The following is a 17,917-nucleotide window of genomic DNA, read 5'->3' as shown; positions in this document are numbered from 1 at the left end:
TGACAAAGTTGAGGGGCCGCCCGGTGGTGCAGCGGTTAAGTTCGCACGTTCTGCTTTGGTGGCTTGGGGTTTGCTGGTCTGAATCCCGGGTGCAGACCTATGCACCACTGTGGCAGGTGTCCCACATAAAATAGAGGCAGATGGGCATGGATGTTAGCTCAGGGCCAGTCTTCCTCAGCAAAAAGAGGAGGATTGGTGGCAGATGTTAGCTCAAGGCTAATCTTCCTGAGAAACAAAGAAATAAAATAAAAACAATGACAAAGTTGGATAGTTGTAACAAAGACCTTATGGTCTGTAAAGTCTAAAATATTTCCTTTCTGGTTCTTTACAGAAATTTACAGAATTTATCTCTTCCAGACTATTGCCCTTAGTCCATGAAACCTTCTACTTCCTCCCCCAAACATAGTAGGGTGAAGTTGAAGATGATCCTTCTACTTAACATTCTAGGTGGGAATGTGTTAAAAACATACCTGAGTTAAGTTTTTCAGAAATGATAAATTCATCAAAGAATTGCTCTCTAAAAGGCATTTAATATATCTTTAAAAGAAAATGTAGAAAACAGCTTTCTTTTGTATTGTAAGAAAATATATTTGAAAATGGCAATATTATCATTTTGGAGAATAGCCTTAAATTTGTCTGAAGATGTGAACACTCAGTCTAGGGTTTTTGACTTTTTGATGAATATTTTCTCTCATTAAGGATAGTACCTGTTTGGCTCACAAGATTTCGGCCTGTCCGGTATTTTGAGATTTCAAATAAAATTCTTACTTTTTGTGGATTTTCTATTTTGTGTTATCTTTTTAGGTTTGATTATTAAGGTAATGATCCAGAGATTTATATTCATTGAGCATCTGATTTGGTTGGAAATGTTGCATTCATTTCAAGGGACAGTTTCCATGCCTCTCAGTGCATAAGGAGGCCTGTTCAGATCTCCATGCTGTGCTCCTTCAACGGGAAGGAGTTCGGAGTATGAGACAGTGCTATGAAAGCACTGCCCTGGCATGCAGCTGCCAGCATTTGTTTCAGAACAGGGCTAATTGTTCCAAAGTTATCAGTCAGTTTGAGAAGAAAATGCATAGAAGCATGACGATGTGAGTTTCCCTTTGCTGTCTGTGAATCCCTGAGATACAGAGTCGATGCTTAGAGCTAGCTTTGTTCAGGGGACAGCGTTTGTCTGAATAATAGTATTTCAGAATAATTGAGACAATCTGGTATAACAAGGAGAAAACAATCCACATATCATAAGGAGTGTTTCTTGATGATAAAAACTTTACTTCATTTTACTTTTACTCCCCGATAAAATGGTATAAAAACTTGGGGAATGTTTAAATATATATCTCAGTAAGGTGCAAAATGGACTGATCTGACCCTTTGCTTTGCTCCTAAACCTTAGCTAGAGGAATTACCAGTGAGTCAGAGCAGCTCAGTAAATGGCAGATATAAACAAACTCAACTAATCAAGTATTCAAGAGGCTGTTGGGCGTCTTTGGCCCATAGAAAGCCATGTATCGTGGTTATCTTTATTCCTTCCCTGCATTGGTCAGACAAATTTTGGTACAATGTATTGGGTGATTGCACTGATGCTTCCTTACTGTGAAGGACCCAGAATTTTTAAATTGTTTTTTGTTGGTTTGAATTTACATATCCATTTTCCCTCTAATTGCTACTTTCCTTATGGCTGTTTCAAAGCCTGTGTGAGTCAAATTGGTATCTTTATATTAATGTAGGCAATGCTAGGGTCACTGTGAAACTATAGAAAAGGCAAGGCCAAATAAGCTAGTAAATAAAATAAATCTGAATTTGGAACGAGGTATGATTTTATAAATGAAAATAACTTTGGGACCTTTACTATTGTTTTTAAATGTTATAAAACATAATTATTGTTAGTTAAATGATGAAAGTTTTATTTACGCCTTACAGTAGAAATTCATGTCTTAAAGTAGCATTTTTGACCTAGTGATCTTTAAATATATTGCTCATGAGTCTTCCAAAAGAATTTTGAAAAAACTATCCTTTCTTCCAGTTTAAAGTAATAATCTAAATTTTTTTAGTGTAAGTTTAAGTAATTAAAACTTAGAAAAAGAGAGCTTTTCATGTGGACATTATTGATATTAAAAAATAGTCTTTCATTAGAATCTAAAGATCATAGTGAGGAAGAAGCATTTCCAAATGACAGTAAGTACTTCTGAAAATCTGCTCCTCCAAAAAACAGTAAGAACACTGGCAAAAAAAGACCAAAATCAACAGTTTCAGAACTCTGGAAATTAACCAGAGGCTTGCAACAACCTAAAGAGTGTTTATTGAAGAAAAAACAACCAGCTGAATTTCCATGAGTCAGAAGCTTTGTGTGGTGTCTTCACTTGCCCTGTTGCGATCCTCCTCTCCCCATCTCTACAGTGATCTTGAAAACCGACAGCCTCACAGTCACAGTAGCTATGCAGACAGAAGCCTAGCATCCACTGGAGTGGGCAGTTTGGAGATCCTCCAAAAGCTCCATTCCCAGGGAATTGTCTGGCAACTCCCTGGAAAATCCTCACTCACAGGCCTTGCCTCTCTTTGATTTGACTCTGTGCTCATTCAGTGAAAATAGTCTTTTCCCCAGAGCATGTGGCTATAGTTCAGCATTACTGCTGCTTGAGGTGGTGGTGACAGTTGGGGCAACAAGAGACTGACCAAAAATATTAAGAGGAAAGGCTGAGAAACAAGGCATATAAAAGGGCTTTTGTAAGCTTTGACATGTTCTTGGAAATTTTTGTCTGCATGCCTGGGGAAAACCTGAGAAGGCCTTAAGCTCTCACCTCTATCTGACCTTGAGATTCTGCTCAAGCAGAAAGTGAAGACTAAGACAGACTTGTAAACTGCCTCCTGGAGCATTGAAGATATGCCTCAGCATGCACATAGAACCTCATGGCAAAGGCTTGGGTACTTACTGAGTCAAGGCATTTATGGAAATCTTTGTCCAACAACAAGCTGACTACTAAGCTAGCCGAGCAGAGACTTCAGTGGCCACGCACAACAAAGAATGTAGGCTTTACAGAATTAGTGTTGGAAAAGCCACTAAACAAGCAATACAGTGACAACAAACAGCTGGGGACGGGGAGCAATCTGATTTACAGAGTTGCCATATAACTTTTCCACAAATAATTATGAAACTTACAAAGAAACAGGAAAGTATTGCCCATACACAGTGAAAGATAGCTGTTAATAGAAACTGTCTCTGAGGAAATCCTGACATTGGACTTAAAAGATTAGAAAAATGGATTAAAAATATCTGTGTCCTGTCTACAGGAGACTTACCTTAGATTCACAGGTAAATAGGTTGAAAGTAAAAGAATGGAAAAAGAAGTACTGTGCAAATAGTAACTGAAAGAGAGCTGGAGTGGCTATATTAATATCAACAAAATATACTTTAAGACCAAAATTACTACAGACAGAGATATTTTATGATGATAAAAGGGTCAATCCATCAAGAGGATATAACAATTCTAATCAGTATAGGCACTTAATAATGCAGCCCCTAAATACATGGATAAACAACTGATGAATGGAAGGGACATTATGCACCCAATATTGGAGCACCTAAATATATAAAGCAAGTACTAACAACTAAAAGGAGAAATGAACAGCAATACAATAACATTTGGGAGTTTAATACCCAACTTCCTCCAATGGATAGATTAATAAGGAAACAGATGTGAATGGTACTGTGGACCAAGTGGACCCTACAGACATATACAGAATGTATTCCATCCAACAACAGCAGAATACACATTCTTTTCAAGTACACATGGGACATTTTCTAGGATAGGTCATGTTAGGCCACAAAACAAGTCTCAACAAATTGAAGATAATAAAAATTATATCAAGTATCTTTTCTGACCACAAAGGTATGAAACTAGAAATCAATAACAGGAGGAAAGCTGGAAAATTCACCAATATGTGGAAATTAAAGAACACACTTTTGAACAACCAATGGATCAAAGAAGAAGTCAAAAGGGACATTAAAAAGACCCCTTGAGACAATAAAAAATGGAAACAGAATATACCAAAACTTATGGGATGTAGCAAAAGCAGTTCTAAGAGGATGCTATAGCTGTAAGTGCATATGTCAAGAAAAAAGAAAGATCTCAAATAAACAACCTAACATTACACCTCAAGGAACTAGAAGAGGAAGAACAAACTAAGCCCGAAGTTAGCAGAAGGAAGGAAATAAAGATTAGAGCTAAAATAAGAGCAGAAATAAATGAAATACAAATAGAAAATCAATAGAAAAGATTAACAAAACTAAGAGTAGATTCTTTGAAGAGATAGACAGAATTGACAAACTTTTAGCTAGACTAACCAAGAAAAAAAGAGTACTCAAATAAATAAAATTATAAATGAAAGAGGAGACATTACAACAGATACCACAGAAATACAAAGAATTATGAGAGTGTTATAAACAATTATACACCAACAAATTGGACAACCTAGAAGAAATGGATAAATTCCTAGAAACATACAGTCTACCAAGAAATGGAAAACCTGGATAGATGAATAACCAGGAGATTAAATCAGTATCATAAACCTCTCAACAAAGATCAGCTTAGCACCAGATGGTTTCGCTGGTGAATTCAAAGATTTATCCATTTCTTCTAGGTTGTCCAATTTAAAGAAGGATGTTTCAGCATACACAAATCAGTGAATGTGATACATCACATTAATAGAATGAAAGATAAAAATCATATAATCATCTCAAGAGATACAGAAAAAGCATTTGACAAAATGCAATATCCTTTCATGATAAATTGTCAGTCCTTCTCAGATTTCTCCAAAAATTCAAGAGGAGGAGGAAATACTTTCAAACTCATTTTATGAGGCCAGCATAACCCTGATACAAAAGCCAAGTGAGGACACTACAAGAAAAGAAAATCACAGGCCACTGAATAAAAATGCAAAAATCCTTGACAAAATACTAGCAAACCGAATTCAACAGCACATTAAAAGAATCATACCCCATGATCAAGTGGGATTCATCCCTAGGGGGCAAGGACAAAGCTAGATGCATCACACTTCCAGATTTCAAACTATACTGCAAAACTGTAGTAATCAAAACAGTATGGTACTGGCATAAAAATAGACATGTAGACCAATGGAACAGAATTGAGAACCCAGAAATGAATCCCCACATATACTATCAACTAATATTTGACATGGGAGCAGCCAAGAATACTCGATGGGGAAAAGACAATCTCTTCAATAAATGGTGTTGGGAAAACTGGATATCCATATGCAAAAGAAGGAAACTGGACCACTGTCTTTTACACCATACACAAAAATAAACTCAAAATGGTTTAAAGACATGAACATGAAATCTGAAACCATAATACTCCTAGAAGAATATGTAGCAGGTAAGCTCCTTAACACCAGACTTGGCGATGATCTTTTAGGATTTGACAGTAAAAGCAAAAGCAACAAAAGCAAAAATAAACAAATAGGACCACATCAAACTAAAAAGCTTCTGCACAGCAAAGGAAGCCATCAACAAAATGAAAAGGCAACCTATGGAATGGGAGAAAACATTTGTAAATCATATATCTGATAAGGGATTAATAGACAAAATATATAAAGAACTCATACAACTCAACAGCAATACTACTAATAATAATCTGATTTAAAAGTGGGCAAAGGAATTGAATTTTTCCAAGGAAGATACGCAAATGGCCAACAGGTGCATGAAAAGATACTTACCATCACTAGTCATCGGGAAACTGCAAATCAAAAGTACAGTGAGATAGCATCTGTTAGAATGCCCGTTGTCAAAAAGACAAGAATTAAAAACTGCTGGCAAGGGTGTGAAGAAAAGGGAACCTTTGTGCACTGTTGGTGGGAAGGAAAATTAGTACATGAATTATGTAAAACAGTATGGAGGTTCCTCAGAATTAAAATAGAAGTACCATATGATCCAGCAATCCTACTTCTGGATATACATTCAAAAGAAAGGAAATCACTATCTCTAAGAGATACTTGCACCTTCCTGTTCCTTGCAGCATTATTTACAACAGCCAAGGCATGGAAGCAACCTAAGTGTCTGTTGATGGAAGAATGGGTAAAGAGAATGTGATATATCTATATGTATATATATCTATATCTACACACATACATAAATACATACATATACACACACAATGGAATATTATTCAGCCATAAAAAAGAAAAAATTCTGCCATTTGTGACAATATGGATGAACCTTGGGGGTATTATGCTAGTGAAATGTCAGAAAGAGAAAGGCAGATATTGTATGATCTCACTTACAATGAAATCTAAAAAAACCAAATTTGTAGAAACAGAAAGCAGATTGGTGGTTGCCAGGGTCAAGTGTGTGGGACGAGAATAGGTGAAGGTTGTCAAAGGGTACAAACTTTTAGTTATAAGATCCATTAGTTCTGGGGATGTAATGTACAGCATGATGACAATAATTAACAATACTGTATTTTGTAAATTTTTTTTTTTTTTTTACTGAGGAAGATTTGCCCTGATTTAACATCTGATGTCAATCCTCCTGCTTTCTTTTTTGCTTGAGGAAAACGAATCCCAAGCTAACATCTCTGCCATTCTTCCTCTATTTTATATGTAGGACACTTCCACAGCATGGCTAGTGAGTGGAACGGGTCCATGCCTGGGATCTGAACCTGAGAACCCAGGCTGCCAAAGTGGAGCGCACTGAATTTTAACCACTCAGCCCCAGGGCTGGGCCCTGTATTGTATTTTTGAAAATTGTTAAGAGAATAGATTTTTAGTGGTGGGCCAGTTGTGCAATGGATAATGCATCTGACTATGGGTCAGAAGAGAATAGATTTTAAAAGTTCTCACCACAAAAATAATTGTAAATATGTAAAGTAATTTATGTGTTAAGCTTATTGTGGCAGTCATTTTGCAGTGTCTACATATATCAAATCATTATGTTGTACATCTTAAACTTACGCAATGTTATATGTCAATTGTATTTCAATAAAGTTGGGAGAAAAGGAAAGACCCGACTCATAGAATTAGCAGATTGGTGATTGCCAGGGACTGTGTTGTAAGTTGCTAAGATAGTAAATAGGAAATTTATTACCCCCCCCACACACACACACACAAAAGGTAGCTATGTGAGGTGATGGATATGCTAACTAATGTCATTGTGGTAATCATTTCACTGTGTATGCACACACATATCAAATCGTCATGTTGGACGCCTTAAACTTACCCAGTGTTATATGTCAATTATATCTCAGTAAATCTGGGAAAAAAGAATTGAAGGGAGAAATAGACAATTCAACAATAATAGTTTGTGACTTTAATACCCTACTTGCAATTATGCTTAGAATGACTACACAGAATATCAACAAAGAGATAGAAGACTTGGAGAACACTATAAACCAACTAGATCTAACAGACGTCTATAGCACAGTCCATCCAACAACAGCAGAATATGTATTTTTTGCAAGTACAAATAGAACATTCTCCAGGAAGGGACGTAAAACAAGTCTCAATAAATTGAAAAGGTGTGAAAATATACAAAGTATGTTCACTGAGTACAATGGAATAAAATTAGAAATCATTAACAGAATGAAATTTGTGGAAATTGAACAACACATTCCTAAATAACCTAGGGTCAAAGATGAAATTCACAAGGGAAATTAAAAAAATACTTTGAGATGCGTAAAAATGAAAACAGCATAAAACTTATGAGATGCAGCTAAAGCAGTGCTAAGAGGCCATTTTGTTGCTATAAATGCCTATATTAAAAAAAGAATAATCTCAAAACAATAACCTAACCTTCCAGTATGAGAAACAAAAATAAAGCAAGCTACACCCAAAGGAAGTGGAAGGAAGGAAATAATATAGAGCAGAAATAAAGGAAATAGAGATAGAAAAACAATAGAGAAGCGTTTTATTGAAACCTGAAGTTTATTCTTTGAAAAGATCAACAACATTGACACGTGTCTAGCTACACTGACCATGAAAAAACAAGACTCAATATTAAAATCAGTAATGAAAGAGGGGACACTACTATTACCTTACAGATATAGAAAGGATTATAAGTGAATACTATCAACAGTTGTATGTTAATAAATTAGATCACCTAGTGAAATGGACAAATTCCTAGAAAGTAAAAACTACTGCAACTGAGTCGAGAAGAAATAGAAAATCCTAATAGACCTATAGCCTAGTAAGGAAATTGAATCAGTAGAAAGAAAAACTTCCCACAAAGAAAAACCCAAGACCAGATGACTTCACTTGTGAATTGTACCAGACATTTAAAAAAATTTTAATATAAATCCTTCACAAAATCTTGAGAAAAAATAAGAGGAGGGAACCCTTCCCAAAGTATTCTTTGAAAATAGTATTACCCTGAAACCATGACCAGACACAGCAATCACAAGAAAACCAGTATCCCTTAAGAATATCTCTTGTGACTATTGACACAAAAATCCTTAAAAAAAAAAAAAAAAAAAACCTGACCCAGCAACATACAAAAAGGATTATACATCATGACCATTTGAGATTTATTCCAGGAGAGCAAGATTGGTTCAACACATGAAAATCAATCCAATATACTCTATTAATGGAATAAAAGAGAAAAACTACATGATCATCTCAGTAAAGACAGAAAAAGGATTTGCCAAAATCCAACATCATTTCATGATTAAAAAGAACACATGTAATAAACCAGGAATAAAAGTCAATTTCCTCAGTCTGAAAGAGAACATCTTCGAAAAACTCATAGCTAACATTGTACTTAGTGGTGAGAGGTGGAAAATTATCCCACAGATCAGGAACAAGACAAGATGTCTGCTCTTGCCACTTGTATGTAACTTGTTGAAGATTTTTGGCAAAGTAATTGGATAAGAAAAGGAAATAAAAAGCATCAAGATTATAAAGGAATAAGTAAAATTATCTCTGTTTGCAGAAGACCTGATTTTGTTTATGGAAAACCTTGAGAAATCTGTGAAAGGAAAATAAAAACCCTATTAGAATAAAAAAAAAAAGTTCAGCAAAGCTGCAGAATAAAAGTTGAATATACAAGGGCCAGCCGTGTGGCCGAGTGGTTAAGTTTGTGTGCTCCCCTTCTGTGGCCCAGGGTTTCGCTGGTTCGGATCCTGGGTGCAGACATGGCACCACTCATCAGGCCACGTTGAGGCGGCGTCCCACGTGCCACAACTAGAAGGACCCACAAGTAAAATATACAACTATGTACTGGGGGAATTTGGGGAGAAAAAAGCAAAAAAAAAATAAAAAAGATTGGCAAAAGATGTTAGCTCAGGTGGCAGTCTTTAGCAAAAAAATAAATAAAAGTTGAATGTACAAAGATCACTTGTATTTCTATATACTGACAATGAACAATATGAAAATGAAATTCATTTCGTTTACAATAGCATCAGAAACAATAAGATACTTAAGGATAAACTGAACAAAATAAGATCAATGCGTTGACATTGAAAACTATAAAACATTGTTGAAAGAAACCAGAAAGTGGAAAGTTATTCCATGGTGATGGATTGGAATACTTAGATTAAAATGGCACGCTCTCCAAAGTGATCTTCAGATTCAACACAATCACTGTCAAAATCCCACTTGGACTTTTTTTTTTTTTTCCGGAAATTGATAAGCTAATCCTGAAATTCATGTGGAAATGCAAAGGACCCCTGAACAACCAAAACAAACCAGAGAAGGAGAAACAAATTGGAGGCTTACACTTCTCGATTTCAAAACTTACTACAAAACATTACTGAAAGAAGACACAAATAAATGGAAAGGCTTACCATGTTCTTAGATTGGAAGATGATATTGTTAAGATGTCTATACTACCCAAAGTGATCTACAGATTAAATACAATCCTTATCAAAATTCCAATGACATTTTTTGTAGAAATAGAAAAATTCATCCTAAAATTCGTACGGAATCTCAAGGGACTGTAAATAGCCTAAACAACTTTGGAAAGAAGAACAAAATTGGAAGACTCATACTTTCTGATTTCAAAACATATTACAAAGGCTGCAATAATCAGAAGAGGCATAAAGACAGGCAAATAGACCAATGGAGTAGAGTACAGCACCCAACAATAAACCCTTGCGTCTATGGTGTAGTGATCTTCAGTAGGGGAGCCAAGACCACTCATTGGGAAATGACAGTCTCTTCAACAAACGGTGTTGGGAATAAATGATATCCACAAGTGAGACAATGATGTTGGACCGTTATGCCATGTAAAAAATTAACTCAGAATATGAAACCTAAAACTATAAAGCTCCTAGAAGAAACCTTCATGACATTGGACTTGGCAATGATTTCTTGGATATGACACTCAAATCACAGGCAACAAAAACAAAAATAGACATGGGATTACATCAAACTTACAAATTTTTGTATATCAAAGGACACAGTCAACCCAGTGAAATGGAAACCTATAGAATGGGAGAAAATATTTGCAAATCATATATGATGAAGAGTTAGTATCCAGAATATGTAACAAACTCCTGGAAATCTGCAACAAAAAAAATCAACCCAATTTAAAAGTAGGTAAAGGACTTGAATAGACATTTCTCTTATGATGGTATATACAAATAACCAACAAGCATATGAAAGGATGCTCGACATTCACTAATCATCAGAGAAAATGCCAGTTTAACTACAATGAGATATCACTTCAAACTCATTAGTATGGCTACTATAAAAAAACCCCAGAAAATATCAAGTGTGGTGAGTATGTGGCAAAACTGAAACACTTGTACAGTGTTGGTGGGATTGTATAATAGTGCAGCCCTATGGAAAATAATATGGAGGTTCCTCAAAAAATTAGAAATAGAAATACCACATGATGCAACTATCCCATTTCTGTGTCAATCCAAAAGAATTGAAAGCACAGTCTCAAAGAAATATTGCACACCTCTGTTCACAGTACTATGCACAATAGCTAAGAAGTGGAACAACCAAAATGTCCATCAGCAGATATGGATGAACAAAAATGTGGTGTAGACATATAATGACATATTTATTCAGTCTTAAGAAACAAGGAAATTCTTATAGATGCTACAACATGGATGAACTTTGAGGGCATTTTGTTACGTGAAATAAGCCAGTTATTACAAGAAAATAATTGGTGATTCCACTTATATGAAATATCTAAAGTAGTCAAATTCATAGAACAGAAAGTGGTGATGGTTACCAGAGGTTAGGGGGAAGGGGAAAAGGGAAGTTGTCTTTTAATGAGTATAGACTTTACAATTTGCAAGATGAAAAAGTTCTGGACATAAATTTCACAACAATGTGATTATACTTAACACTGAACTGTACACTTAGAAATGGTTAAGATGGTAAATTTTTTATGCATTTTTTTAACCACAATAAAAAATGCAAATACAAAGACAACTTACTACAAAGCTACAGGAATCAAGAGAATATTGTACTGGCATCAAACCAGACATCTAGATCCATGCAATAGAATTGAGATTCAGAAGTAAACCTTCCATTTCTGGTCGGTTGATTTTTGACGAGGATGCCGAGACTGGACGAAAGAATAGCCTTTTCAACAAACGGTGCTGGGACAACTGGATAGCCACGTGCAAAAGAGTGAAGTTACATTTGTGTTTCTTACCCTGTGCAAAAATGAATGCAACAATGCATCGAATATCTAAATGTAAGAGCTAATGCTATAAAACTCTTAGAAAACATAGGAGTAAATCTTTGTGACCTTGGATTAAACAGTAATGTTTTACACGTGACACCAAAATCACAAGTAACCAAAGAAAAAAAATAGATAAATTGGATTTCATCTAGATTAAAAGCTTTTTGTGCTTCAAAGAACACCATCAACAAAGTGAAAAGACAACCCCCAGAATGAGGGAAAATATTTGCAAATTATCTACTGAGAAGGAGCTTATATCCAGAATATATGAAGAACTCTTACAACTCAACAATAAAAAGACAATAAGAAAAGGGCAAAGGATTTGAATAGGCGTTTCCCCAAAGAATATATACAAATAACCAAGAAGTGCATGAAAAGATGCTGAATATCATTAGTCCTTAGGGAGATGCAAATCAAAACCAGAAGATACCAGTTCACACCCAGTAGGATGGCTAAAATGAAAAGGGTAGGTAAGTGTGGGTGAGGATGTAAAGAAATTGAAACTCTCATACACTTGTCATGAGACTGCAAACTGGTGTGGCTAGTTTGAAAAACATTCTGGCAGTTCCTCAAATGATTAAGCACAGAGTTACCCTATGACCTAGCAATCCCACTATTGAGCTACGTACATAGGAGGAATGAAAACGTATGTCTACGCAAAAACTTGCACTCAAATACTTACAGCAACATTATTCAATAATCAAAATGTGGAAACTGACCAAATATCCATCAACTTCTAAATGGATAAACAGAATTTGGTACATTCATACAATGGAATGTTATTTGACAATAAAATGATTCATGCTACAGTAGGGATGAACCTTGAAAGCATTATGCTAAAGGAAAGAAGGCAGTCATTAAAGGCCACGGTTTCTATGATTGCATTTATTTGAAATGTCCTCTCTGGGCACATCCATGTCAGTGTGAAGCAGGTCAGTGGTGGCAGGGAAGTGGGTAGTGGGGATGGGGGGAGAGACTTGGGGAGTGACTGCTGCTGGATAGAGTGTCTTTTTGGGGTGATGAAAATGTTCTGAACTTAGATAGTGGTGATGGCTGCATAACTTCAGTATACTAAGAATTACTAAATTGTTCAAAAGGGTGAAGTTTATATTTCAATAAAGCTGATATTTTAAAAGATACAGTGAGTTGGCTCTCCTTCATCATCATATAAAAAAATCAACTCGTTATATTCCACTTCTTTTTCTCCTAGTATTCATAACTTGTCTACTTTTCCATAGGTTTTTTTCCCTCGTGTAATATGCTTTTATACTTGGGAATGTTTTATTGATTATTGTTGATACTTATTTGCAAAACTGTGTAAATTGAAAGTTCCATTTTCCTATGACTATAAGATTTGAAGTTTTTAAATATCAGTCATTCCAAAAGAAATTTTTGTCCTTGTTAACAATACAAAATGGATTAAAAAACAGATAATGATACAAGTATTTGAATTCACCAAATCTTATATTAAAAAACATTTTGTTTTTTAACTGAGGATTAAATTATGTCCTCTTTTAATTTTGTTAAAAAGAAGAGAATTGGAATCCGCCTGACTTGGAAAAGAATTTGCTGCCTAGTCATTATTCATTCGTTTTCTCAAATCATCAGAACACATCTAAAAAGGGCTTGCCAAGTCAGTCAAAATGACTGTTGATCATGCTTGTTGCTTTTACCTTGAGGCGCACTGTTTGATCTGATACACTTGGTAAGATTGGGAAAATTGAGATGTCTTTTTCAATATAATGTTGTGAAACAGTATTTTTCATTAAAGTTCCTTTCTGTGCTTTAAATAAATTTTTATCACAACTTAGGACTGCAGACTTAATTTATTCAAATTACGGGAACTATCTACCAAGTAAGTTAATTGGCAAAGCCAGTTCTCGTTAAAACATTCATCCAGTCTTTCATGTAAAGTCTGATTATGCCCTCTTTGATCATGGAAGAGGCAAGATTTTTAACAAAAAATATTTAGCATTTTCACTATAATTAATTAGGTAGCTTGGGTTTCATGTTGTAAAGTAGAAGAGCAGTCGTAAAAGGGGAAGTAGGAAGCTGTTACTTTTAAGACACATAGGTGTGTAGGTTCTCAGGCAGATCTGCACTTTTAAAGTTAAGCTTCTGTATGCATGCTCACTGAAAACTCTCTATGGCATTGCATCCCTTTACAGTCTTTACCTCCAGTAGTATTCTGCCCCAGCTTGAAGACTACTGTTCTACCTTACTCTTAGTCTTTTATGAATAAAATAGCCTTGCAGAACATACATTTTACCTGTATGTGTGTTGTGCACAGGGATATTAATATGTGGGTGCACTTCAGGTTCGCCTGGACCACATTTTGCCGGAGATCCCATATTTGTGCCTCTTGTCTGTGTTCTTTATCCCTTTCCTGTGCTTGTGATGGATTTCTGCTAGTGTTCAGACTGAACCTCAGAATCCTTCACAACTGGCAGCTTTGACCAGTTGATTGGTGTTGGCATAGGAGGTGATTCTCTGTCATAGTAATTTTATTAGTTTTCCCAGTCAGCATATTTGTATCTTTTCTCTTTTTGGAGTTTAGATTTTCTAATTATGTTTTGTTTATTAATGAGATTTTCTTTAGTTAAACTTATTATCCTTGAGTCGGCTTGGCAGTGTGTGTGGACACACTTCTCCACTGGTCTCTTGCTTTTCTGCACCTTTTGTGAACAGAAGCTTTGGTTGCCTTTGTTCTGGTCTATCTTTCAAGATTATTTCTATAGCGAGCAGCTTTTGGAAGGTGTGGTAACCCCAGAGCAATGGATAGGTCTGCTTATAGCTTTGGAAGATAAAAGCTGGCTTCTCGGTTTAGAGCAAAGGAGCAAGCATGCTTACTGCCCAGTATGAAGATTCAGGTTCCCAAATCTCAGGGTTCCTTGCCTGTATCACAATCCACTGCATGTGCAGGTGTCAGCTGGCCCAACACAAGTTGCTCTGTGAGAAATGAGACTTGGGACTGGAGCAAGAAAATGCTGATATTCTGGCTAATCCCTATTGTTGTGGTAAATTCCTGTGTGTCTGCCCCAGGAGTCTTACTACTTCTCCCAGCATTCATGAGATTGACAGGCTAGTCTTATTAGCTTGAAAGTAAGCTAAATTCTCAGATCCTTCATAGTTCTGGACAGTATTTAGGAAATACAAATAAACAAGCAAATAAACAGCTGTTAGAATTAAGCTCAGAAATGTCATTTTAATCTATATTTTTCATTAAAAACTGTTAATTATATAAATGTATAGATTTTTCAGATTTTTTCTTAAGTTAAAATAAAGGTTTGACGTAATTTTGCTACTTATATTTAATGACAGTTTTAAAAGCATAATAAACTGTCTGTTTTTGTTGTACATATAAATTTGTATTATATGTATGTGTGTGTGTGTATATATATGTTCTGGGAAGGGGTGTGTATTCATGTTTTGAAATCCAAATCAATCTTGCTTTGCTTGACCACATTTTAGGAATTAATCTTAATTCCATATATGTCATTATGATGTGTTATTTGCCTATATTCCAGAATATTGGAAAGAAGATGACCTGCCAGGAGTTCATTGCAAACCTCCAAGGGGTAAATGAGGGTGGTGATTTCTCCAAGGATCTCCTGAAAGTAAGCATTGAAATACTGGCTTTTAAAATATCCTTATGTTTATATTTTCTGCTTGCTTTTTAATTCAAAATGGACAGCCTAAGGATCACTTAAGTATTTCGTTCTTTTGTTTTTGGTTTTATTGATGATGTTTCTCTTGGGTCTTGTCCTTGATGCGTCAGACTGCAAAGTACCCTTCAATTAATAATTCCTAAAAGTCCACATAGTAATCAATAATGGTGGGATAATAAGTAGATTTGGAATAATTGTTGATAAAAGTAGTGGGCGGTTTTTGATTTATTTGTAAGCAGACTGTTATCACTTGAGAAAAGTCACGAAGGTATTTTTGCTATGGAAACAAGAAAGAGTTTGCAGACTATAATGGAAGTACTTCTGCCTATGTTCAGTCCCTAGTCACAGAGCCACTCAGGTTGTCTCTGGAAATAGACTAAATTAAACATAATAATTTTAGAACGCCTGAATTATTAGCACTTGGCTTCATTATTGGTAATAATCACCATGTTTATCCCTATCATCAAATTGATTTCAAGGAGACAGCAAAATCAACTTTGGAATTCATAATGTTCTGCAGCAGCATAAAGGAGATACACATTTCATCAAATATAAAATAGTGATTGATAACAGATGTGAATATTTTAGAAGTTCAGGATAAGATGTGTATGTCGAAAATGTGACTTTTACAGATTTCTGTTTGCTTCTAGCCTTCTTTTAAAAAACTTTATACACTTGTAGATTTCTTTTGGAATCAGTTCCTTCGAATGAATTTGCTAAGAAGGGTGGCACATTTGAATCATGGTATAATATGAAAATGTAGTTGAAAGATAAGTCCTTTATTATTTTATGTGATTTTTAAACTATGTAAAATATATAGAATAGGGTTCTGCCAGATTTGGAAAGACATACATACTATATAAAATGGAAGAAGCTTATAAAACTATGGTATTATGAGATTCTAAGTCTTACTGACTTTAATTGTAGCTTATTAAAAAATTACATTATGAAAAAAGCAGCAAGAAAAGTAACTCTGTAAGGAAGGTATTTTTCAAGTTGTTTCTTTGTAGATTTGTTGCCATTTCTAAAGCTACAGTTCCACATGGGAATGGGAGATAAGAGGTGTTGGACTGAGACATGATAAATATGTTCCATATATCCACTGAAGCTGTACAGTAGACCCACATTAACGGGACAAAGAAAGCCTCTTTTTCAGCCTAGCGGTGTTAACATGGAAAATAATGGAGTCTGTCTAAGAGGCTTTGACCAAGTTGCATCAGAAATGAAAACTGATGGGAAACATTTTCATAGTGAAGTTTTTAGATTTTAGTGGTGGCTCATGGCAGCATGGCTGTGGGCAAATTATTGGGTAGATTTAGAGCGTGTTTGGTGGAGCTGTCTGAAACCAAATTTGGTTAATGCACAGTCCAGTGGCTGCCGTTCACCTCGGGTAAACGTGTTTTCTTTGATTTACTCTGCCAAGAATTTGCTGGATGATTTATTGGAGTTGTGCGATTGAGATCTTGTTTACAAAGCCCAGGGGGAATAATATGTATTATACTATTCTTTATTTACTGTGGGAAGATGGCAACGAAATGGCACTGAAAATGACAGTGGCATTTAGAGTGGAAATTGTCAAGTAAGATATTGATTTCCTTTCATAACAAACCTCAGCCAGTCACTCACCCAAGATGAGAGTTTTCCATTTCGCCAGGAATCTGGATTTTACTGCAAGTTTCAACAAGAAAAAGTTTTCTTCGAACTGTTTTTGTTTCATTTCACTCTTTATGTGGCTATTCCTTTCCCATTCCCTTCCCTTCCTTTCTTCCTGCTGGTCTATTTCTGTCTTCCCCTTTCTCTTGTGTTTTCTTTATTTTTCTTTTGTGCCTCTTTCTTCTCTCTCTCTCTCCATAGCTATCTCTTGATTATCTGCTGAGATTAATTATTGGGTGGAATATTCATTTGAATTTGGGGGGGGGAAATATGATTATATACGTGTCACACAGATACATACATACAGACAGATAAACCCAAAAACGTTTGGTATCATTTTACAGGTTCTGAGTAACTCCTCTCTCTCTTCTTCCACCCCTTCTCCAACTTAGAAAATTACAGGCATGTAGAACATTCAGTTTAATTTATGAGATAAGAAGCTTAAAGTTACTTGGATTGAAACGAGGCTTTTATGGTTACATATAGAAGTCATTACTTTTAGATTTCTTTGAATCAAAAGTAGCATTTGGGTTTCTGTCTCTTGTTGAGTGTGGTTGTGGTTGTGTAGTCGAGAATATTTATGAAGGCCCACGGTATGTTCGCCAGGTGTGTGGACTTGGAGAACTCGCTGGAACCAAATGGGCCCCTGTCCTCAGAGATCACAAACTATTGAGAAAGATGGAGGGGTTTTTTTCTCCCTTAAAATGGACAGTTATTCCATATTAAAATAAAAGTATAAACTGAATTCTGCTTGTTCTCAACAGAAGTGGTTATGGAAAAAAAAGACCTTAACATACTTAAATGTATGAAAAATGAGAAACTTGTTTCAAGCCTTCAATTCAGAGACTTCAGTTATTATCTTGCTTTGAATTTGCCTTAGACTGCCCTAGAGGGCTGGGGGTACGTTGACCCCTTTTCACAACTTCCACTCCCACTGCAGTTTCCCTTT

At 35.6% G+C, this 17,917-nt stretch overlaps 1 protein-coding gene across 7 annotated transcripts in view; it reads left to right on the top strand.

The window, feature by feature from the left end:
- The window catches only part of PSD3 (pleckstrin and Sec7 domain containing 3), a 643,022-nt gene that overhangs the window by 385,363 nt on the left and 239,742 nt on the right, over positions 1–17,917 (top strand). For all 7 annotated transcript variants that reach the window (XM_046648392.1, XM_046648393.1, XM_046648398.1 and 4 more), the window contains one exon: positions 15,175–15,264. In XM_046648392.1, the coding sequence (XP_046504348.1) occupies positions 15,175–15,264 (90 nt within the window). The remainder of the gene's footprint in view (positions 1–15,174; positions 15,265–17,917) is intronic.

This window comes from Equus quagga, chromosome 22 (assembly GCF_021613505.1).
Source record: "Equus quagga isolate Etosha38 chromosome 22, UCLA_HA_Equagga_1.0, whole genome shotgun sequence".
Taxonomy (NCBI): domain Eukaryota; kingdom Metazoa; phylum Chordata; class Mammalia; order Perissodactyla; family Equidae; genus Equus; species Equus quagga.
Note: the sequence above shows the minus strand (reverse complement) of the source record. Positions and strands in the feature narration are given on the sequence as shown.